This window comes from Pongo pygmaeus, chromosome 15 (assembly GCF_028885625.2).
Source record: "Pongo pygmaeus isolate AG05252 chromosome 15, NHGRI_mPonPyg2-v2.0_pri, whole genome shotgun sequence".
NCBI lineage: Eukaryota > Metazoa > Chordata > Mammalia > Primates > Hominidae > Pongo > Pongo pygmaeus.
The window spans coordinates 66,427,596-66,450,518 of NC_072388.2; the positions used below are offsets into that span (position 1 = coordinate 66,427,596).

General features: G+C 49.9%; 1 protein-coding gene across 6 annotated transcripts in view; it reads left to right on the forward strand.

The window, feature by feature from the left end:
• Positions 1-22,923, forward strand: part of PLEKHH1 (pleckstrin homology, MyTH4 and FERM domain containing H1) — a 55,618-nt gene that overhangs the window by 16,582 nt on the left and 16,113 nt on the right. For 4 of the 6 annotated variants that reach the window (XM_063651705.1, XM_063651707.1, XM_063651706.1 and 1 more), the window contains exons 3-12: positions 6,102-6,167; positions 7,652-7,801; positions 10,130-10,213; positions 12,480-12,561; positions 12,663-13,420; positions 18,613-18,691; positions 19,397-19,488; positions 21,229-21,379; positions 21,612-21,754; positions 22,759-22,869. In XM_063651705.1, coding sequence (XP_063507775.1) covers positions 6,102-6,167; positions 7,652-7,801; positions 10,130-10,213; positions 12,480-12,561; positions 12,663-13,420; positions 18,613-18,691; positions 19,397-19,488; positions 21,229-21,379; positions 21,612-21,754; positions 22,759-22,869 — 1,716 coding nt within the window. The remainder of the gene's footprint in view (positions 1-6,101; positions 6,168-7,651; positions 7,802-10,129; positions 10,214-12,479; positions 12,562-12,662; positions 13,421-18,612; positions 18,692-19,396; positions 19,489-21,228; positions 21,380-21,611; positions 21,755-22,758; positions 22,870-22,923) is intronic. The other 2 variants (XM_063651708.1, XM_054448268.2) reach the window with 2 other exon arrangements.

Genomic DNA, 22,923 nt, shown 5'->3' on the forward strand with positions numbered 1-22,923 from the left:
AAGGAGTCAGCTTTGTTTTGCATTCTGTGGCCAGGCTACTGTTTTTTACAATGTGGTCTGTGGACCACCACCTTCATCCACAAGCGCTTTCTTTACAAACACTTTCTGGAGCTATGTCTCTGACTTGCTAAAGAAAAGCTCTGTGGGCAGAGCTCAGGAATCTGCATGATGACAAAGCCCACATGTGATTCTTATGCCCTTGAAAGTCTCTCCTGCAACTAACCTCTGCCATGGCCTTACCCCGGGCCCCATTCAGCTGTCTTTCTAGTGGATCCCTGGAGCCCCATGTGGCCCAGAGAGGTTCTGGGGTTGTGGGGTATAGTGGAGCCCACAGACAAGACTTGGAGCCCTTTCTCTTCCCAGCTCCATATTTGTGTATTTTATGTATTTGGAAATAAGCATATGATTTTAATTGAACAAAAGATCTGTTGCTAAAAAAAAAAAAATTGAAAACCATTGTCTTTATATTTTTTATTTTTTGAGACAAAATCTCACTCTGTTGCCCAAGCTAGAGTGCAGTGGCACCATCTCGGCTCACTGCTACCTCTGACCCCGAGGCTCAAGCAATCCTCCCACCTTAGCCTCCCAAGTAGGTGGGACCACAGTTGCACACCACCATGCCTGGCTGATTTTTGTATTTTTAGTAGAGACAAGGTTTCAACATGTTGTCCAGGCTGGTCTCAAAGTCCTGAGCTCAAGTGATCCACCCGCCTTGGCCTCCCAAAGTGTTTGGATTACAGGCGTGCACCACCGCGCCCAGCCAAAACAATTGTCTTTGATAACAACAGAGTTAGAACAATTTAATGGCTAAAACTGGGGGTTGCAAACTCAAATGTTTGCAGTTAATTTAGATAGATGAGACAATGAAGAGAGTGAGAGGTTCTAGGAAAACGTGAGGGGAAGGGCTAAAGCCACTTACTGCTATAGAAAATAGAAAATATAATGCTAGTGTGGCCAGATCTTTTGATTTTTTAAGAGAAGATGGAAATAAGATGTATATGGAATCTGGATTTTTATGTGACATGTGAGATTTGGATGTGAGAGGCAGTGTAGTATAGTGGCTGACAGAATGTACTCTGGAGCCAGTCTACTTGAGTTTGAATTCTGGCTTTGAATCTTAGTAACTGTGTGACCTTAGGCAAGTTACCTTACCTCTCTGTTTTAGTTTCCTAATCCACACAATAGGGATACTAACAGTACCTGCCTTCTGGGGTTGTTATGAAATGTAAATGAGTTAGTGCATGTACAGTGCTTATGACAGTGGCCCTGTTTAGCTACATAAGTGTAGCCTAAATGTCCTACATGTATATACACACAGCCCTACACAGACCAAGTGGTCCTGTTTAGCTATATACATATAGGCTAAATGCCCACAACACAGTGTAAGTCTTATAGGGCACTCTTTAAATTAATAGTGGGCAACCTCTGGCTTAAACCCATTCTTTCTGTAGGTGAATCCTAAGTAGTCCAATCATATAATCTATCACCTAAAGCAGGACACTCTGGAGAGAAAGTGAAAGGAGGCTCTATTACTAGTCATGCTGAGACAACAGGTGAGCATCACACTGTCCCGGCCAAACTGGTCTCCCTGCTCCTAAGTGCCATCTTTGTATAGGAAAAAAACCAACAAGCAGCTTTTGCCTATAAATTTCTGAATGCCAGGCCATGCACATGTGCTTTACATGGGGCAGCTTGTGGAATCTTCACAACGATCCTAGGAGGTGTCATTATTATTATATATATATTTTTTTACTGATGAGGAAACTGAGGCACAGAGAGGTTAAGGAATTTGTCTAAAGCCACACTGTGGTGGAGTCAGTGAGGTTCCAGTGCCTTACCTCTTAGCTGTGCCGTTCTCTCCCGTGCGTGAAAGGCAGCGGTAATAATGTTGAACCTTTCACGCCTGTAATCCCAGGACTTAGGGAGGCCGAGGCAGGCGACTCACATGAGGCCAGGAGTTTGAGACCAGCCTGACCAGCATGGAGAAACCCCATCTCTACTAAAAATACCAAAATTAGCCAGGTGTGGTGGTGCACGTCTGTAATTACAGCTACTTGGGAGGCTGAGGCATGAGAATCGCTTGAACCTGGGAGGCGGAGGTTACAGTGAGCTGGGATTGGCCACTCCAGCCTGGGCGACACAGTGAGATTTTGTCCAAAAAGAAAAAAAAGAGTGTTGAACCCTTTTCTCAAAGGGATCATTGAGACACAGGATGGTATGGCTCTTGGTTCAGGCCACTGCTCAGCACAGCAGGACTGTGCTGGGAGTACAGGAGAGTCCCAGGTGCTCCTGCCACCGTGGGCTGGTATTTCACAGCATCTCACAGCGTGTGACAAGGAGCTGCACACTTGGGGGTTAAATACCAGATTGGTGCCAAGTGCACTTCATCAGGTTGCTGCAGCCAGTTCTAGGGCAGCTTATGAGTCTTATGTGCAGCTGGCGAAAGTAGATCCCTGTCAGCCACCTAAACCTGACACCTCCTTGGCTGGCGTGTTACCCCAGACCCACACACTGAAAGGACAGCTGAGGACATGGTCCTAGAGAACCCTGGAACAGCCAAATAAGGGTGCCCACCTATAGCACCAGCTTTGCAGAGCTCCAGGTGTGGCCTTTAAGCAAGGGTGAAGAAGAAAGATCTGCCCTCGTGAAAAGTGTTGATGCTGGGGCTAAAGTGTTCAGACACTAGTTTTAGAGAAAAAAGAATACTGCAACATAAAAGTGAATATGAAATGCTTTGAGAGTCAAGTGTCCTTGCAGGGTGGATAAGAAGGACTGGCCAGGTGCGGTGGCTCACGCCTGTAATTCCAGCCCTTTGACAGGCCGAGGCGGGCGGATCACGAGGTCAGGAGATCAAGACCATCTTGGCTAACACGGTGAAATCCCGTCTCTACTAAAAATATAAAAAATTAGCTGGGCGTGGTTGCAGGTGCCTGTAGTCCCAGGTATTCGGGAGACTGAGGCAGGAGAATGGCGTGAACGTGGGAGGCGGAGCTTACAGTGAGCTGAGATCGCGCCACTGCACTCCAGCCTGGGCGACAGAGCAAGACTCCGTCTCAAAAAAAAAAAAAAAAAGGACTGGGAGGGTCGACAGTAATGAGGACCACCTGGCAATGACAGAGGGTGACCCAGGGCTGGGAGGATACCCCAGGGGAGACCCCAGGCTCTGAAAGGTGCCTTGCCATTCCATCTACTTCAGTAATAGCATGTGCATGGGATAGATAATAAAATCCGGAGGGGAAAAAATGCCCGCTATGTTGTCAATAACAGAGTGATTTCTGGTTCTGACCAATGTCATTGACTTATCACTCATGACCCAAATGGAAACGCCTCCATGGGAGGTAAGACCCAAGTTTATCCTTTACTCCACCTTGGTCTCCGTTTGCAAAAGAGCAAGACAAGTTTTTCCATCAGTTGAAGTCAGAAAATATCAGCCAATCGTTTCAGAATGTCACAAATATGAATTATCATTTCCAATGGAAAGCCTATGCCTTCTTCTGAGCTACAGAGCAGATTAGTTAGGTCTCAACAGTCCTGCTGAAGTGCAACCTAGGAAACTTATTGAGGGTCCAGGGCCTTCCCATTCAGTATTTTATTTTATTCTTGGAAAAGGAAAATGCTCCTCAGCATTGCATTCATTAGATTATTTCTGTGTGGGTAAAAAAAAACCCAAAAACCCAACTCTGGCTAGCTTAAGCAAATGGGATTTATTAGAAGGATCCTGGGGCAGCTCACAGAACTGAAGGAACTATCCAGCAATCATGACTTGGTGAGGTTTGTGCACCTTCTCCAGGGCACCTCCCTGGCTCCAGCCTCTGATCTCTTGATTTCAGATTCCTGGAGAGAGAGAACCTGGCTGGCCCAGTTAGGTCTGGTATCGAAGAGGGAAGGGTTATGCAGTACCAACACTGGGGACCAACACTGGGGACCACCACTATGTATCAACCAAACCCCCACCACCAAGGAGAATTCCTTTTGCACTGGGCAACCACCCCTATAAACATAATATTGATTTATGCTGTGCTGTTATCTGCCCCGTGGCTGCATGGCAACTGTGTGAAGGTCAAGGAACACCTCTGGGACAGGCCTGAGGACTGTTTGACTTAGGACAGCCCATCTGGCTCAAAACAATGCCCAAAACTGATCAGAACCAACCCACCCACTCAGCTTCCATCGAGAGGTTTGAGTAGTGTTACTAACCTCAAGAGAGGAAGGAAAGAAGGGATGTGGGCATCCTTGGCTTGAACACGTGAATGCCTGTCAGAGGGGGCCCTATCCATGGGAGCATTAGGGCATTTTTGTCCCATATGGGTTGTAAGTCTTGAGTTTTACTTGGGATCTTCAGATGAGCATAACTCTAACTCTGTGTCCAAGGGAATGTGCCCTGAAAGCACCTGTGTCTCCCCAATCCCAGAAAGGAGAAAAAAATGGATGAGGGAAGGCCACCCTGAGCAGACATCCTCCAGGTTCCCAAACAGGAACTGCTGCTTCCATGTAACTTTCCTCTCACTGTCTAGCAGCAGGCTGGGGGGTCCTGCTCATCCACCTTTTAATTAAGGAAAGCAGAATTTCAGCTGAGAGATTGGGAAAGAGAGAAGGATCGATCAGTTCACTGGTAAATACCAGCTAGGGTCCAGGCTGAAGGGAGAAGGTTGAGTAGCCAGAGAAGAGGCCAAATCCTTAGAGAGGAGGTTGGGCTGGAACTTGGGAAGTGAGGGGCACTGGCCCTGTCCAGCCTCGTGGAAGGCGCGGCTGGGATGCAACGCCTCTGGGACATGTATGATGCATATGCATTACTCTGGGGCAAGGCAGGCTGGGGAAGGAAGCAGCGGCCCCAGCTAGGCTGTGGCACATGGTGTTAGACACAAGAGCGGGATGCATGAATTTGCTCTGCTTCTGCGGGTCCTCCATGTGATGATGTACAGTTGGGCAGCACACGGTGGTGCCCTGGCAGGGGGAGAATGGGAGCTGACATCCAATGCACACTTCACTTGCCAAGCCACGAGCTTGAGAAGCTGCAAAGAGATGCCATATAGGCTGTGGGCTCGTGAGCGGCTCTTTAGTCTTCAGCTTAGGTCTGGTCCCTGAAGAGCCTCCACGTGCAAGAACTTCAGTCCCTTTGCTTGGGCCACTTGGTATAATTTCCAGAATTTCCGTGCTCCTCAGCCCTGAGTGACACGCCTCTACTGGCAGCAAGACAGAATTTTTACGTTTTTACGTTTTTTTTTTGAGACAGGACCTTGCTCTGTCACCCAGGCTGGAGTGCAGTGGTGCCATCTCAGCTCACTACAGCCTCAACCTCCCAGGCTCAAGTGATCCGCCTGCCTCAGCCTCCCAAGTAGCTGGGACTACAGGCGCACACCACCACACCCAGCTAATTAAAAAATAAAAATTTTAGTAGAGATGCGGTCTTGATATGTTGCCCAGGCTGGTCTCGAACTCCAGGGCTCAAGTGATCTTCCTGCCTTAGGCTCCCAAAGTGCTGGGATTACAGGCGTCCCAGCTCGCAAGATAGAATTTTGAAAAATGTATTTTGAGCCTCTCTTTCTCTTTCTAGTTCTTTAAGATTCAAGAACTGAAATAAGGTGATAGCCCTGAAGCCCTTACAGGCAGAGGTGCCCTCGACTGTGGGTGAGGAGGTATTCGTCCCCAGCCAGTGAGATATTCTGAGTGGGGAGAAATGTTCTCTATCGATGACACAGGGTGGGCCTTATGGGAGCAGCAGCATGGCCCCGCCTTCGACCCAATGCTGAGAGGAAAGGGGCCTCAGGAAGGGGAGACTGAAGCCAGGACAGGGCGGGTTGCTCAGGAAGAATGACAGTGGAGCTGCTGCCCTCCCCAGACACCCTCCATCAGGACAAAAGAGCTGGGCCTCCACTCCCTCAGCAGAGAGGACAGCAGCCACCGGTTCTTCACCTGCCCCATGAACTCAGGATTAGGGAGCTGAGAGTTGCCTTGAAAATCTTTACCCTGACACTCTTGAGCCACTTGAGATGGGCACTTTAAGCCTGTGTGCAGTGTGTGCACAGTTCTCTAAAGCGGCCTTGATGCCATGTTCACAGTAGGGACATGGCACCTACATCTCCCCTTTCTCTCTGGCCAAGCAGATGCAGGAGCTGGAGCAGAGGCTGCTGGAGGCAGAGCAGAGAGCAGAGAACGCCGAGACCCAGGTAACCAGGGGAGGGGATCGGCGGGAATATGCAGGGGAATGACCATCGGCCCTTCCAGGCCCTTCCCACGGACACAGGTGGACACACACATCACCAGCAGTGCTGTGTTATACCTAAACAAATGAGTGTGCATGGAGCTTTCTGTGGGAGTAGAGTCTCTGGGTAAAGATCACTGTAGCAAGTGGGTATAGTAGTCCAAATAGGCTAGACTATGCTATGGTAACAAATTAAGTCTGAAGTCTCAGTGGTTTATCACATTTAGTTCTCACTCATGGAACCTGTCTATTGAGGGTTAGCCAGTGATTCCGCTTCCACAGTCACTCAGGAATCCAGGTTAAAGGAGGCTTGCCTATCTTATAGCTGGACCACTTGGAATGCACAGCCTTCTTGGTTGCCACGGCAAGGAAAGAAAGCTGGATGTATTTTTTATTAGAGATGGGGTCTTGCTATGTTGCCCAGGCTGGTCTCAAACTGCTGGGCTCAAGCTATCCACCCACCTCAGCCTCCCAAAGTGCTGGGATTACAGGTGTGAGCCACCGCACTTGGCCTTATTTATTTATTGATTGATTTTATTTTTCTAATAGGGACAGGGTCTCACTATTTGCCCAGGCTGGTCTCGAACTCCTGGGGTTTAAGCAATCCTCCTGCCTCAACCTCCCAAAGTGCTGGGATTACAGGTGTGAGCCACCACGCCCACCCTGCACCAGCTTTTAAATACTTAAGCCCAGCCAGGTGTGGCAGTGTGCACCTATGGTCCCAGCTACTTGGGAGGCTGAGGCTAGAGGATCCCTTGACATCAGGAGTTTGAATCTAGCCTGGGCAATATAGCAAGATCTTGTCTGTTTTAAAAAAATTTTAAATAAATAAATATATACATACATACATACTTGAGTTCAGAAATGATGCACTATTTCCACTTGGACCCTATTGGTTGGATCAATGACATGGCTCCATCTAGCTGCAGAAGGGTTGAGAAATATGGGTCAGCACATGGCTGTCCAGTGAACAGTACGTATCTCTACCATGGTGGGGTTGAGACAGTTGTTCTCCTAGGCTGTTTGTCCTGCCCAACTCATTCCTCCTGGGATCCACAGAGGTCAATGGCACAAGACCCAGCTGCTTTTTCCACTTATCGTCTCCTCTGCCCCCCTCTTACCTATCTCTCCATTACTAACTATGACCTAGAGTAGCCAAAATGAGTTTCTTCTTTGTCAGTCCTTCTTTTGCTCAGATTGGAGCTTTATAAACGATAATTGAATTAATTGGCTCAGACTGCCCTGGGTAAGGGCTTTGTCAGTCCTTCTTTTGCTCAGATTGGAACTTTATGAATGATAATTGAATTAATTGGCTCAGACTGCCCTGGGTAAGGGCTGTGCCTGGGAGTCACAGCCTGGGGCATCAGAGGGTGTCCCATCCCATGTTACTGGCCACTGCACACCCCGTGTGAGTGATGGGAGACACTATGAGATCATTGTACTTTTCAGGTGGGTGTCATGGAAGAGAAGGTAAAACTATCCAATCTGAAGAATGTAGACTCTGAGGGGAGCCTGCACCGGAAATACCAAGAATTGCTGAAAGCCATAAAGGGCAAAGATGAGCTCATCAGCCAGCTGGAGGCTCAGCTGGAGAAGCAGGTAAGGGCTCATGCGCAAGGGAGCACCATGCCCTCTTCGACATCTGTACCACTGGCCCCCAGCTTCCTGAGCTGCTCCGCTCAAGCCCTCGAGTGCTGGGGAACTCGCTCCCTCTTGAGCCTATTCTTTTATGTGAAAATTTAATTATAGGAAGGCCTGTTCCTCCCACATCTGCTCATTAGAAGCCAGGCAGGGGATAGAGTAGAAAAAGGAGCTTGGAGGCAGACTGATCTGGGTGTGAAGCCCACGTCTAGCACCTGCTGCCTCTGACAGTGGGCAAAGTGTTTAAGTCACTGATTCTTATTTTACACATTTATAAAAAAAAGGGTGGAAACACCTTATAGAGCTGCTGGGAGAGGCAACCTATGTGACCTGTGCCTAGTGTCAGGTACGTGGTCAGTACTTGGTAAGGAGAGCTTTTCTTTCTCCATTCTGGCCTTGTCGTGCCCTGCCAAGATGAGATACTTGATACTTGGCTGTAGTATGATCAGAGCTGCACAGAGCTGGATGGTCAGTCGTGGCCAGCTGGTTGCCCAAAGTTTCTCAATGAAGCTGAAGAGACAGAGACCAAAGTTGTTGCCTCCTCAGAAAACCGGGGTCTTCCCTCCTGAGCACATGGGAGCCCAGGAGAGGCCACTGCCCGGCATTTCAGCTCCACTCGGCACCTTTGCTCCTGAGAGGACTTCTGGAACATCTCCCTGCCAGTTCCTGTGTCCTGCCTTCTCCCCTTCACAATCTCACCAACTCCGTCCCAGTTCTGTCCATTTCCTCTGCCACTGGCCTCAGCTCCACTCGGCACCTTTGCTCCTGAGAGGACTTCTGGAACATCTCCCTGCCAGTTCCTGTGTCCTGCCTTCTCCCCTTCACAATCTCACCAACTCCATCCCAGTTCTGTCCGTTTCCTCTGCCACTGGCCTTACCTACCCAGCTTTCCCCTCGTGCCAGAGTGCCATCATTTCCAACTAAACACCCCGCAGTCTGGACAGATGACTTTTAATTTCCTACACATGCCTTCTCCATGTAGGAGAAGCCGATCCTGGTGGTGCCTTCCAACCATCATGGGCAGATTCATGTTTACCCATCAGCATTCACCCAATAGGCCCTTAATGGAGGTGCCTTTGTATGCTGTGGGGTACCATGTGTTCCTAAAAACTGATGGAAAAATAAAATTTTGACACATGGAATCTCTGATCAATTCTTCCATTGATTTTAGACATACCTTCTCTTCTGAGTAGCTCATAGTTAGAAGTGGCAGCATCCTGGGGGTTGGTGGACAAAATGACTCTTGCTAAAGCTCCTTAGGTCAGAAAAAAGGTCATTTTACAATTGGAATCAGTAGGTCAAGCTCATAAAAGAAAGGGCACTGTTTTGTGAGTCAAGAGACCTGGTTTTAGTCCCAGCTGTGCCATGAATGGACAGAGGCAAGTCATTTCTTGCCATAGCCTTAGTTGCGACAGAAGCACAAAGACAATATCAAACCAGGTCAGGGTTGGCCGACTTTTTCTGTAAAGTCCAGGTAGTAACTATTTTACGTTTTGTGGGCCACAGGTCTCTGTTGCAACTGGTCAAAGCTGCTGTTGTAACATGGAAGCAGCCACAGATAATACGTAAATGAATGAGCATGGCTGTATTACAATGCAACTTTCTTTACAAAAACAGGTCCAGGTGGGGGCAAGCAGGTGGAGGACTGGATGTGGCCTGAAGGCCATTCTTTGCCACACCTTAAACTAGATGACCTTTAAGGTCCTTCCAGCTCTGAAATACTGAGAGTCTGACATTGTCTGATGCTGGGATTATAGGCATGAGTCACCACGCCCAGCCAGGCTGCTCCTCTTTAGATGCAAACCTTTTCAATCATCTCCTCTTTTGACTACTTTGATGGAAATATCTCAGTTATCTGCAATTTTGTCTTTTTTGTTTGTTTGTTTTTTAACTATAAAGGTAACACATGCTTATAGTTAAAAATAAAAAAACGGCCAGAGGAGTATAAAATGACAAGTCACCTCTCTCTCCCTCCCCAGTCCTTGATTTCCACTCCTCACTATTAATGTTGCTTGCGTATGGAGGCACAGTGTTCTCCTTCCATGTCAGGGATGTGCCGTGTTTATTCAGTCAACCCCTTCGTGGTGAACACTTGGACTATTTCCAGTTTTGAGTTTTTAAATTTTGTGTTACCTTATCAAATAATATTGCAACAAACGATTTTTGCTCACTGGCTTTGCGAGGTCAGTGGCACGCACACCTGACCTTTCTTGGGGTTTCCCACCTCCAGTCAGTCACTCTCCTGGTGACTGTTGGGATTAACGGAAGGCCCTCTCTTTCTTGCAGAAGCAGATGAGGGCAGAGGAGGCAAAAACTGTTCAAGAAAAAGCTGCAAAGATCAAGGAATGGGTGACGCTCAAGTTGGCAGAGGTGGGTTGGAAACTCATCTTGGAGGCCTGCCGGAGGCATGGCTGGGCCTGCCCTGACCCCCCGGAGTTTCCTGCCCCCTTCTGTCTGGGGTGCCTCGGCTGACCTTCGTTCTGTCCAGCACTTATTTTGCATTCAGCCTCCATGCCAAGACACCATGGTTCACTTCCCCTTTCCTTTTGTCTTGGTTGGGTCTCCCTGGAGCTCCTGACTAGCTTGGTGCTGGATTTAAGTTTGCGAGAAGGAATGTGTCTCACTTCTGAAAAGCCCTCTCAGTTTCTTTCTAGGAAGCCCACACAGGCCAGTGTCCACTCTCTCCGCTTTCTCTTATATTTTATTTATTTATTTATTTATTTATTTATTTATTGGAGACAGAGTCTCGCTCTCTCGCCCAGGCTGGGGTGTAGTGGCACAATCTCGGCTTACCGCAACCTCTGCCTCCTGGGTTCAAGCGATTGTCGTGCCTCAGCCTCGCTGAGTAGCTGGGGTTACAGGCACGCACCACCATGCCCAGCTAATTTTTGTATTTTTAGTAGAGACAGGTTTCAGCATGTTGGCCAGGCTGGTCTCAAACTCCTGACCTCAGGTGATTCACCCACCTGGGCCTCCCAAAGTGCTTGGATTACATGAGTGAACCACCGTGCCCTGCTACTTTCTCTTTTATCCTCTTCATTCTTTTTAACTATTTGTGTGTGTGTGTGTGGTAAAATATACAAAAAATGTACCATTTAAGTGTACCATTCAGTGGCATTAAGTACATTCACAGTGTTGTGCAGCCATCACTGCTATCTATGTCTAAAATTTTTCCAAACAGAAACTCTGTACCCGCTAAACACTAACTTCCCATTCTCTCTTCCCCCATCCCCTGGTAACCTCTATTCCACCTTCCCTCTCTATCTATCCATTTTTGTAGTTTATCACGTGCTGTACCTTTATTTAGGAAACTCAGGACTTGAAGCTACAGTGCTATCGCCAACAGACAGAAAACAACCTCCTTCTAAATAAAAGGAGTGGGAATTGCAGTTTGGAAAAGGATGAACATATATCTTTTTTTTTTTTTTTTTTGAGATGGAGTCTCGCTCTTGTTTCCCAGGCTGGAGTGCAATGGCACAATATCGGCTCACTGCAACCTCTGCCTCCTGGGTTCAAGCAATTCTCCTGCCTCAGCCTCCTGAGTAGCTGGGATTACAGGCAAGCACCACCACACCTGGCTAATTTTTGTACTTTTGGTAGAGACGGGGTTTCGTTATGTTGGCCAGGCTGGTCTTGAACTCCTGACCTCAGGTGATCCGCCCGCCTCAGCCTCCCAAAGTGCTAGGATTACAGGTGTGAGCCACTGCACCTGGCTGACAAACATACATCTTTTCCTCTGTCCTCCTCACACAAGTGGTTCATACCTGCAGGAGGGTACCAGCTCATTTGGCCTCCTATACCCTTCTTTGGATGTACATCTCAGGTCACCTGCTAGACTGCAAGTTCTTGGGGACAGAACTGATGCCTGGCTTACCTGCATATTCTCACAGTCCCAACCCTTGCTAAAAGATACTCAATAAAATTGTGTTGGACTTAATTTAAAAGAAAATGCAGGCTGGGGGCAGTGGCTCACACCTGTAGTCCCAGCAGCACTTCGGGAGGCCTAGGCGGGTGGATTGCTCGACACTAGGAGCTTGAGACCAACCTGGCCAACATGGCAAACCCTGTCTCTACAAAAAATACAAAAATTAGCCGGGCATAGTGGCGTGTACCTGTAGTCCCAGCTACTCAGGAGGCTGAGGTGGGAGGCTAAGGTGGGAGGATGGTTTGAGCCCTGGAGGCAGAGGTTGCAGTGAGCCAAGATTGCACCACTGCACTCCAGCCTGGGTGATAGAGCCAGACCTTGTTTCAGAAAAGAAAAGAAAATGCAGCAGCCAGGCGCAGTGGCACATGCCTGTAATCCCAGCACTTTGGGAGGCTGAGGTGGGCAGATCGTTTGAGTCCAGGAGTTTGAGACCAGCCTGGGCAACATAGCGAGAGCTTGTCTCTACAAAAAAATAAACAAAATTAACTGGGCCTGGTGGTCTGCGTCTATGGTCCCAGCTACTCAGGAGGCTGAGGTGGGAGGATCAGTTGGGCCTGGGAGGTCAAGGCTGCAGTGAGCCAAGATTGCTCCACTGCACTTCAGTCTGGCCAACAGAGCAAGACCCTGTCTCAGAAAAAAAGAAAAAAAAGAAAAAATACGTCTAAACCTGTAGGCCAGGTGTACTAAATCTTCATTTTTCTTTTTGCTCAGCTTGAGATGGAGAATCAGCATCTGAAAAGCCATAATCAGCGCCTGGTGGAGCAGGTGGGATCCCTTCAAGATGCGCTAGAAGGTAGGCAGGCCAGGGTGTGCAGGTGTGCAGTAGGTGTGTGTGGTGGGTATGGGGCTGAGCTACGGGAGCTCTCAATGTGACTGTTTTTACCCCAACCACAGCTATTCAGATAGCTCCTTCACGGAAGCTGCTGGTGCCCCCCCACGGAGCTGCAGAGCAGGATTCTGTCCCTTCAGAGCCGGGAATCCAGCCTATGGGCCAGGACAGTGGCTCCCAGGCCCAGGGTCTGAAGGCAGCTGTGCTTGCACCTTCCCCAGGTGCCCTGCAGAGCAAGGACTCTGTTTCTGAAGCAGCAAGCCCCTTGGAGGATTCTAGTTCCAGCACGGTCCATTCTGGGGAAACGGTAGAGGCCAAGCCCCTTCAACCTCATCTGGGAAGAGAGAGCCCTCCCCACCAGCCACGCATGAAGCTTCTTACCTTCAGATGTGGTTCAGCTTCCTGGGGTGAGGGTCTGGTTACTGCTCAGAGAGGGATGCTCCCTGGGACAAGGACCTCTGCCAGGGAAGGTGGTCCTGGCAGCAGTCTGACCCTACCAAAGGTGTGGGCTCCTGGCACCCCGCGAGACAGCATCCAGTTGACCAAAAGGCACCACAGCCAGCCCCAGGTAGGCCGTGGGCACTTTGACCATGTGGTGAGCATTGAGACTGGGGCCTTCTCAGCCCTCCACCCCTCTGGCCTTCCTGAGCTGGAGTCCCGAGCTAGATACCGGGAGGAACCAGAGAAGATGGAGATGGAGGAGCTACCCCCAGCAGGGAAGAATGAGGAAAGAGAGAGCCCGAAGGCCCTTGGAGCTGAGCTGGAGGAAGTGGAGCTGGGTAACAAGCCACCTACACCCCCGCTGCACCAGTTTTCATCCTGGGTAAGAGGCAACCTCTGGGCTGGGCGGAGGAGCAGAGCTAATGACAAGAACACTGCTGGCTGAGCACAGCCATGCACTGAGCAGGAGAGGAGGCTGCTGGCATCCTCATGGTGGCCCTGGCAGGCAGGTACCATGGAGCCGGTGCAGACCACACAACCAGTGAGGGTCAGAACTAGAATTCAGAATGATGTGAATGGCGGTTGGCTGTCATTTCCTGGGTGCTCACTGTGCACCATACGTTGAGCTGGGTGCCCTGCATGCCTTTTCTCATTTAATCTTTGTGAGTCTTTCAGGTGGTCTGGTATGATGGTCAAGAGCATAGGCCCCAGAAGCAAACCACTGGGGTTGAACTGTTAACTACGTGACCTTGGGCATGTTACTGAACCTGTGTGCCTCAGCTTCCCTATCTATAAAATGGGGATAATAGTACCTACTTTATAGGGTTGTTATGAAAGTACTTACAGTAGTACTTCACAGTAGGTGGTAGGTAAGTTTTGGCTATTTTTCTTTCTTTGTTTCTTTTTTCTTTTTCTTTTTTTTTTTTTCTGAGACAGAGTTTCACTCTTATTGCCCAGGCTGGAGTGCAATGGCACGATCTTGGCTCACTACAACCTCTGCTCCTGGGTTCAAGCAGTTCTCCTGCCTCAGCCTCCCAAGTAGCTGGGATTACAGACATGCACCACCATGCCTGGCTAATTTTTGTATTTTTAGTAGAGACAGGGTTTCACCACGTTTGCCAGGCTGACATTTTTTTTTTCTTTTCCTTTTTTTTTTGAGACAGTCTTGCTCAATCTTGCCCAGGCTGGAGTGCAATGGTGCAATCACGCCTCACTACAGCCTCAACTTCCCGGGCTCAAGCAATTCTCCCACCTCAGCCTCCCGAGTAGCTGGGACTACAGGCATGCACCACCATGCCCAGCTATTTTTTAATTTTTGGTGGAGATGGGCTCTCACTATGTTGTTGCCCTGGCTGGTCTCGAACTGCTAGGCTCAGGTGGTCCTGTCACCTTGGCCTCCCAAAGTGCTGGGATTACGGGTGTGAGCCACTGTGTTTGGCCCTGTGTCTGACATTTTCCATGATAAAAAGTTAAAATAAAAATGAGACAGGCTATAAAAATGACATTTCACAGGTCACTAGTGAAAACGGCACGTGGGTATTAAGGGCTTCACACGGAGCCTGTGGGAAGGGCTCCTTCCCTTGCAAGGAGTAAGATGTGGTTTATCCCTTTTACAGGCCAGGAAACCACTGTTCCCCACAGACTTAGGTACTTGCCCAAGGTCATATAGTAGTTAGTGAGGGAGCCAGGCTTTATTTATTTATTTATTTACTTGAGAGATGGTGTCTTGCTCTGTCACTCAGGCTGGAGTGCAGTGGCACAATCACAGCCCACTGCAGCCTTATACTCCTGGACTCAAGGGATCTTTCCACCCCAGCCTCCTGAGTAGCAGGGACTACAGGTGCACACCACCACACCTGGCTAATTTTTTAAATTTTTTGTAGGAATGGAGTATCCCTGTGTTGCCCAGGCTGGTCTCAAACTCCTGGCCTCAAGTGATCCTCCTTTGTCAGCCATGAGAGCCACCTTACCTGGTCTGAGAGCCAGGCTTTAAATGTAGCTCCAGCTGCTTTGAAGCCCAGCTCTCACATTCCAGCTGTACTTCCTCTTAAGGGACATTGCCAGAGCTAATGTCAGTCTTTGATTCATGGGCAGACATCCCCTCCATAGATGCTGCTGGGGTGTGTAGCAGTACCATGGGGGACAGCTAAGTGTTGGCTCCTGGCAGCAGGAGGAATGAGGTCACTTGGGAGAGGGGGTGGCATGGGGGTGGACTCACCCCACACCACTGCTCGGGAGACCTGTATTTCCAGGAGTACCTCCCAGGGCCTCCTTTTGAAATGCTGATTTGAATCTGGGCTCAGTAGCTCATGCCTGTAATCCCAGCACTTTGGGAGGCTGAGGGAGGCAGATCACTTGAGGTCAGGAGTTCGAGACCAGCCTGGCCAACATGGCGAAACCCCGTCTCTACTAAAAATGTAAAAATTATTTGGGCATGGTGGTGCATGCCTATAGTCCTGGCTACTTGGGAGCCTGAGGCAGGAGAATCGCTTGAACCCAGGAAGCGGAGGTTACAATAAGCTGAGATTGCGCCACTGCACTCCAGCCTGGGCGACAGAGGAGACGATCTCAAAAACAAAACAAAACAAAGAAATGCTGGTTTGGGAGGCGCACAGCCCTAGACTTTTGGGCTATATCCTTGGCAGTGACTGTTGACCAGCTTCTGGTTGTTTCAAGGACACCTGTAAGACTGGAGACCCAGTTGAGCCAAGAGTGGGGCACATCAGGAAGACTAGGGGATGGAAAAGCACCGGTACCCTGGGCTGCCCTCTCTCTTCTTGCTCTAGAGTCCAAATGCAGAGGTTGGGAGCGGGGAGTAGTCAGGCAAGGAATGTGCAGCTGCTACCAGAGAGAAGCGTTGCTCACTTTGCCATTTTGCCAAAATACAGCCATTCACTGTGATAGCTTAAGCGTGGGTCTTGGGCCGGGTACAGTGGCTCACACCTGTAATCCCAGCACTTTGGGAGGCAAAAGCAGGTAGATTGCTTGAGCCCAGAAGTTCAAGACCAACCTGGGCAACACAGCGAAACTCCATCTCTGCCAAAAAAGATACAAAAATTAGCTGAGCATGGTGGCACATGCTGGTAGTCCCAGCTACTCAGGAGGCTTAAGTGGAAGTTAAGTTTGAGCCCAGGGAGGTGAAGGTTGCCATGAGTCAAGATCTTGCCACTGTACTCCAGCCTGGGTGACAGAGCCAGACCCTGTCTTGAAAAAAAAAAAAAAAAAAAAGAGTGGGTCTTCTCTATCTGAACAGGTTAAGTGTATGTGTGCAAGAGAGAGGGTGGAGGAGGAGAGGAGGAATGGGGAGACGAGTTATTGTCTCCTCTTATTCTGTGTAGAAAGTATATCAGATGACATTCTCCCCAGGAACCTCAGCTGAACTCTGGTGATGAAGGTATTAAGGGGATTAAGGTATTAAGGGGCAGCGTCAGGTCTTCCCACAGAACCTCCCTGCCCCCAGCTAGGCCCCAAGGACCCAAGAATCAGCGGAAAGAATGTAAGGAGATCTCATCCTGTTTGCAATCCCCTTTGTAACTTGCTCCTGGGGAAAACAAGACACAATGCTATCTCCTTCCCAGGCCCCTGAGGCATGATCACTCCTGTTCCAGGGAGAGCTTAAGAAATCACAGTGGCCAAACAGCCCAGCCTCTCTCTCTCCCAGGCAGGACCAATGGGGCAGTAACCATCTGGGGGGGCGGGGGGGAATGAAATATCAGAGAACATTTCTCAGTCTGACGGTGTGAGAAATACTTATGTATCTTAGAGTTTGGAAAGCCCTTTTTTCAGTTAATCCTTAAAACAACCTTGTGAGTTAGGTATTAGATAACATTTTGTCAAATAGTCCTAGGTTTTGTTTTACCTAAATCCTTCAAACTTCAGTTTCATTTCCTCTGCAAAGTTAGAGGCCTGTCCTTGGTTAAATTCCATGACCACTCTGGGCAGAAATAATCCTTTTTATGCCGAATTTTACTTGGCCCTGGTGTATTTGCCCTACATGAGCACAGAAACTCCCTGCCCTGCTGCAGGGCCCTCCTTGGCCTCCTTCCTCACCGCCCCTCTGTCTCCTGCCACCCTCCAGTGATCTCAGCGTCTCATGGCAGCACTCATCAGCACTGCCCTCTCTCCTCCCAGTTGTCCCAGGGCTGCTGCTCCCCTCTGGGATGACACCCCGATAGGCACCCACCTCCCTTCCAGTGCCATCTCCTAGCCCATCTGACCCCACCAGGTGACAGCACATCTAGCTGCCTCCCTGAGCCAGCAGGGCGTTCCTCTAAAGGCTGGCCAACCTTCCCTCATCAGCCTTGGTGATTTGTTTTCCTTTAGGCTCAGTGGAGCAAACAGATCTAGAAGGTGCAGGGAACCATTTGGGTTGTTTATGAGCAATCAGGGCCATTAGGAAAAGCACCTTTGGCCTGTGGCCTACTTCAGACCCAGGGGCCCCCTCAGGATGGACATTCTCCCAGTGTCTTCTGCATGGGGGTGCTGGAGTCCTGTTGGGCTAAATAGGCTTTGTAGATTGGCCCTGAAGCCTAGCCATGATATGACATTATTCCTGCAGGGGAAAAAATGTGCCCTAAGTTCCCACATATGTTCATCACAGCACTACTCACAATAGCAAAGACATGGAATCAACCCAATGCCCATCAATGGTAGACTGGATAAAGAAAATGTGGTACATATACACCATGGAATACTGTGCAGCCATAAACAGGAATGAGGTCATGTCCTTTGCAGGGACATGAATGGAGGAAGCCATTATCTTCAGCAAACTAACGTAGGAACAGAAAACCAAACACTGCATGTTCTCACTTACAAGTGGGAGCTGGACAATGAGAACACATGGACACAGGGAGGGGAACAATACTTAGTGGGGCCTGTCAGGGGATGGTGGCGGCGGGGGAGTATTAGGGAAAAGAGCTAAAGCATGCTGGGATTAATACCTAGGTGATGGGTTGTTAGGTGCAGTAGACCACCATGACACACGTTTTCCTATATAAAAACCTGCACATCTTGCATACGTACCCTGGAACTTAAAAAACAAACAAAATTTTTTTTAAAAAAAGAAACAATAGAGAATTTTTTAAAAATGTGCCCTAAGTTCCAAACAACTGGCTTACAAAAGAGCCCTTGTCGTGTGGCCCCAGTGGCTTCCTCATTATCAATATCCCCAACTTCTGGGGGTGAGATCTTGAGACCCAAGGGTCTCTAAAATGGGCAGGATTCAGAGCAACAGGTTACTGACCCATCTTCTCTTGAACCTCCTTTGCCCCAAAGGTGAAGGGTGGAGGAAAGAGAGGGAACTGTTGGGCACTTATTATATTCCGGGTGTTAAAAGCTTACGTTAAGTATTTCATTGATTCTCACAGCAGCCTGAAAGGTAAGTATTATTACCTCCATTTAGAGCAGAGGAAAATGAGTCTCAGAAATGAAGTAACTTGCCCAAGATTTGTTAGCCAGTCACTGCCCCCCGCAGGTCTGCCCACCCCCAAAGCCATGCTTTTTCCTGCACATGCCTGGAGGGGGTGGGGTGGGCATCATGCCGGGCCCTGAGTTTCCTGAGACCTCTTGTTTCAGGAGAGCCGGATCTACGCTGTGGCCACATGGGGCATGCGGCTCTCAGATGTGTCTCCCAGAAGTAATACTGCGTGCTGCGGTGAGTTCCAAGTGAGGCTTGGAGGCACCAAACACCCAAGGTGGGCAGGGTGGGCAAGCGGGGAGGAGAAGACTCCAAGCAACACCCAGGGCCAGGCTTGGCTGGCCTACCCTGTTCCCCTCCGCAGCAGGTGAAGTTCAGGTGAAATCACAGCAAGGCCCACCTAGGAGGGAAAGGGAAGTCGTACAGGTTCAGGCCATCACAGGGAAGTAGCGTGTCACAGAGCTGGAAGGGATCTGAGAGAGGGGCCTCCAGCCCAGCCTCCCACCTGCACAGGCTTCCCTTCTGCAGTGCCAGGGCCGTGGGTGGGAGGAGCCCCAAGTATCCTGATTTACATGAACCCCACTCACTGGCTCCTCTCCAGCCAGCCACCAAATCTCCACAACGAGGGCTGTGGGGTGGTCCCATAGCCGTATGATTTGTAACTCACATCTGCAACAGTGGAACACTGTGCAAGCCTCATGGAGGAGAAAATGGTTAAAGGTAAGGCTTTTGGATTCTTTTGTGAGGGATCCTTTACCACATGGAGATCATGGTCCCCAAAGGGAGTCAAGGGGAGAAGATGAACAGGGCTCTGGCCCCCCTCTTGAGATCTGTCACCGGCCTGCTCCTGGAGGGAATGCCGTCTGCCCAGTTCTCTGCTTCCCCCACACCCCTTCCTGGGTTATGCCCTTGAGTAATCTCATTCCTCTCTTCCCTGCTCAGCTTCAAGCCCTCCTGCCCTTGCTTCCCCTGGGTCTTTCTCTGGCCTGGTCTACAAGAATGTCACTGTGCCTGTCTACACAGCACTGAAGGGGGTAAGAAACTGCTGCACAAAGAGGGGGTGTCTGATCAGGAAAGGCCCCTGGCCTCATCATCCAATGACTGGGGCGGGGCTCTAGGGCCAGGCTTCTGCACATGGTAGCCCTGCCCGGGGAGCTCAGCCCAGCAAGTGTCATTTTGTTTTATTGTTTATTAGGTTGTTATTATAAAAATTCCACATTTACAAAAATTTGAATCAGTATGAACGTGGACAAGGTAAGAAGGTTAAGCCTATGCCTGCTTTACAGCTCCTCCCCTTCTTTTCTCATGTCTGCCCCATTCCTCAGGTCCCAGAGGGCAGTGGGGCTCCTTCTAGAATTACTGAGGTGTATTCCAACTTATATTCCCGTAACGTCACTACATTTTAAAAACAAAAATCAGATAGAATTGCAATGTTTTCATACCCATGTTTGTCTCTGTTATTGGTTTTTGAATGATAGTAATACTTGATAAAATTTTTTACAGAAGAATAAAAAACCAAAAGTGAAATTTTCTCTCACATGGCTTTTCCCTCATTCCTAAGCCCAGAGGAAGCTATCATGAATGTTTAGTGTCTATTCAGTAAGGCCTTCTGATGCAGTTATAGATATGCAGCACACTCTCACTGTCTCCTGTGTGCACACAAAAGGTGCTCATATACATGTCATTCTATGCCTTGCTTGTTCACCTAACCACGTGAATAACCACGTGTCAGGTCATCCTTCCCTACCTCCTCCTTTTTTTTTTTCCGAGACGGAGTCTGGCTCTGTCGCCAGGCTGGAGTGCAGTGGTGCAACCTTGGCTCACTGCAACTTCCGCCTCCCGGGTTCAAGCGATTCTCCTGCCTCAGCTTCCTGAATAGCTGGAGCTACAGGCGCATGCCACCACGCCAAGCTAATTTTTGTATTTTTAGTAGAGACGGGGTTTCATCATGTTGGCCAGGATGGTCTTGATCTCTTGACCTTGTGATCCGCCTGCTCTGCCTCCCAAAGTGCTGGGATTACAGGCATGAGCCACCACACCTGGCCCCTACCTCCTCCTTCTATAGGCGTCCAGTACCCTTGGTATCGAAGCACCATAACTATTAATACCTAAAGTTTTCCTCCAATAATAATTTAGGCTGTGTCCCTGTTTTTCTCTAAAATGAATGTTGCCATGAACATCACTGTGCACATATATCTTTGTGAACTTATATCTACATGTGTCTGTAGGACAGAGTTCTAGAGGTGGGATTTCTGGGCAAATTATATACATGTTTTAATTTTTGACAGGTACTGCCAAATTACCTTCTAAAAATGCCTTACACACTAGAGTTTTTTTCCCCATCTTCTCCCCATACTCTCACCAACACTGAGATACTCAGTCACTTTAAATGTTTGCCAATGGAGAGGCAATCATTGATTGTTGCGACGTCCCCACACATTTTTAAAGCTCGCATGGCACACTTGGTCTGTGGTGTAGCTTTCTGGCCCCCTAGTGGCAAGGAGTGAGGGTCACAGTGGGCAGGCGTTCAGTCGTGATGGGCAGCTGCTTTGGGGACCACAGAAGATGGTGTGTGGGAAGGGAGGCCTGAGAAGCATGGAGGTCACGACACAGGAGTGAGGCCAGGAGGGACCTTACACTGGACAGTTGTCTGTTCAGAGTCCCGGCTGGGGGTTGGCCACACCATGGGCGCTTGGAGCGGGAGTGCAAGCTGTAGGGTGGGAGAGGACTGTTTTGCAGCCTGAGCTGCAGTGAGGGAGGGGCCTGTCTTGCAGAGAGCCACGCAGATCAGCAACATGCCCTTTATGGACGAGTCCTCTGGGTCTGATGATGACTGCAGCTCTCAGGCGAGTTTCCGAATCTCGGTCCCCTCCTCTGAGTCCAGGAAGACCAGCGGACTAGGCAGCCCCCGGGCCATCAAGAGAGGTACAGAGAAGGGGAGCAGGGGCAGGGTGCAGCAGCAAGGAGCCCCTCACCTCTTCCCATGGGCACTTGAACATGGGGATCCCCGCTTGATCTGAGCTCATGATCCCCCAGCAGCTCCACCCCCAGCCCCAGAGACCAGGTCCCAGGTGGGTTGTCAAGGCTCAGCAGCTCCTGGGCTGCGTGAGTCGGGGAGGTGTGGGCCCGGGGCCTTGACTCCTCCTCCCTCGGCAAGGCGTCTCCATGTCCTCACTGAGCTCAGAGGGTGACTACGCCATCCCCCCGGACGCCTGCTCGCTGGACAGTGACTACTCAGAGCCTGAGCACAAACTGCAGCGCACCTCATCCTACTCCACCGATGGGCTGGGCCTGGGCGGGGTGAGCCGGGAAACGGGCGGGGGCGGGGCAGAAGCAGAATGTCAGCAGAGGCTGCTGGGGCCCTCAGCACAAGACACAGGCAGTAGCTGCCTGAAGTGAGGGGTCCCTAGAGCTGGGGGATGGGGGCAGGGGGTGTGGGCTGGGGGGGTGTACAGTTATGGAGTCAGACACACAGACCCCACGAGGAAGGAAGGAGGGAGCCCAGAGAGCTCCTGGAATACCAGCAACGGCCAGTTACTGAGAGCCTACTGTGGCCCACCGGGCCCCATGAAGAGTTTTCCATATATGACTTTGTTTTATCACCTGGAATACTAACGCAAGCTAACATTTATTGAACTCTTAGAGGGCACCAGGCACTGTGCTCAGTTTCCAGGCATTGTCTCATTTGTCCTCACAATCCTCTCGGGGTCATTAGCCCATCTTATAGATGAGAAGCCTGAGGCTCCAAGCTGTGCCACTACCCGCCAGGGCTAGCATCCAATCCAGATGTAATTCCGCATCCCTCGCCCCACACCTCTCTGCTGCCCCATCATCTCCCTGGCTCCATGACCCTCCAGTCCTGCCTGGCTGATGTGTCCATGGTTGCCCAGACCTGCCTTGCCCTCTCCCTGCTCTGTGCTGCCTGGAATGGTCTTCTTCCTCCTCTCAGTCTTTGAGGGAGAGGCTGAACTATCCTAACAAGGCCAGCTCAGGGCCGGCTCTCTCCTGAGGCTCTCCCTGGCCAGGCTCTCCCTCTAGCAGCCCCTGCTCTGCTACCTTCTCATAGTGAGGTCTTCCCCAGCTAGCATGGGAGCCCTTCCTTGGCAGGACCACCCATGTTTTATTTAGTCCTCTCTGAACCGTAGCAGGGCATGGTACTCTGAAAATACACTGAGTAGGTACTCAATAATTTGGTGTTTAATTGATGACAGAGTAGTGAGGCAGCTGGACCACTTGGACCTGTGTGATGTCTAGGAGCCCTGAGTGATTTCCCCTTTCTTCATCTATACCCTTCCACCCCTCAGGAGTCACTGGAGAAGTCGGGCTACCTGCTGAAAATGGGGAGCCGGGTGAAGACGTGGAAGAGGCGCTGGTTTGTCCTGAGACAGGGACAGATTATGTACTACAAGTCCCCGGTGAGAGTCTCCCCGCCCAGCACTGCAGTCAGAAGGTCTCCACGTCACACCCTG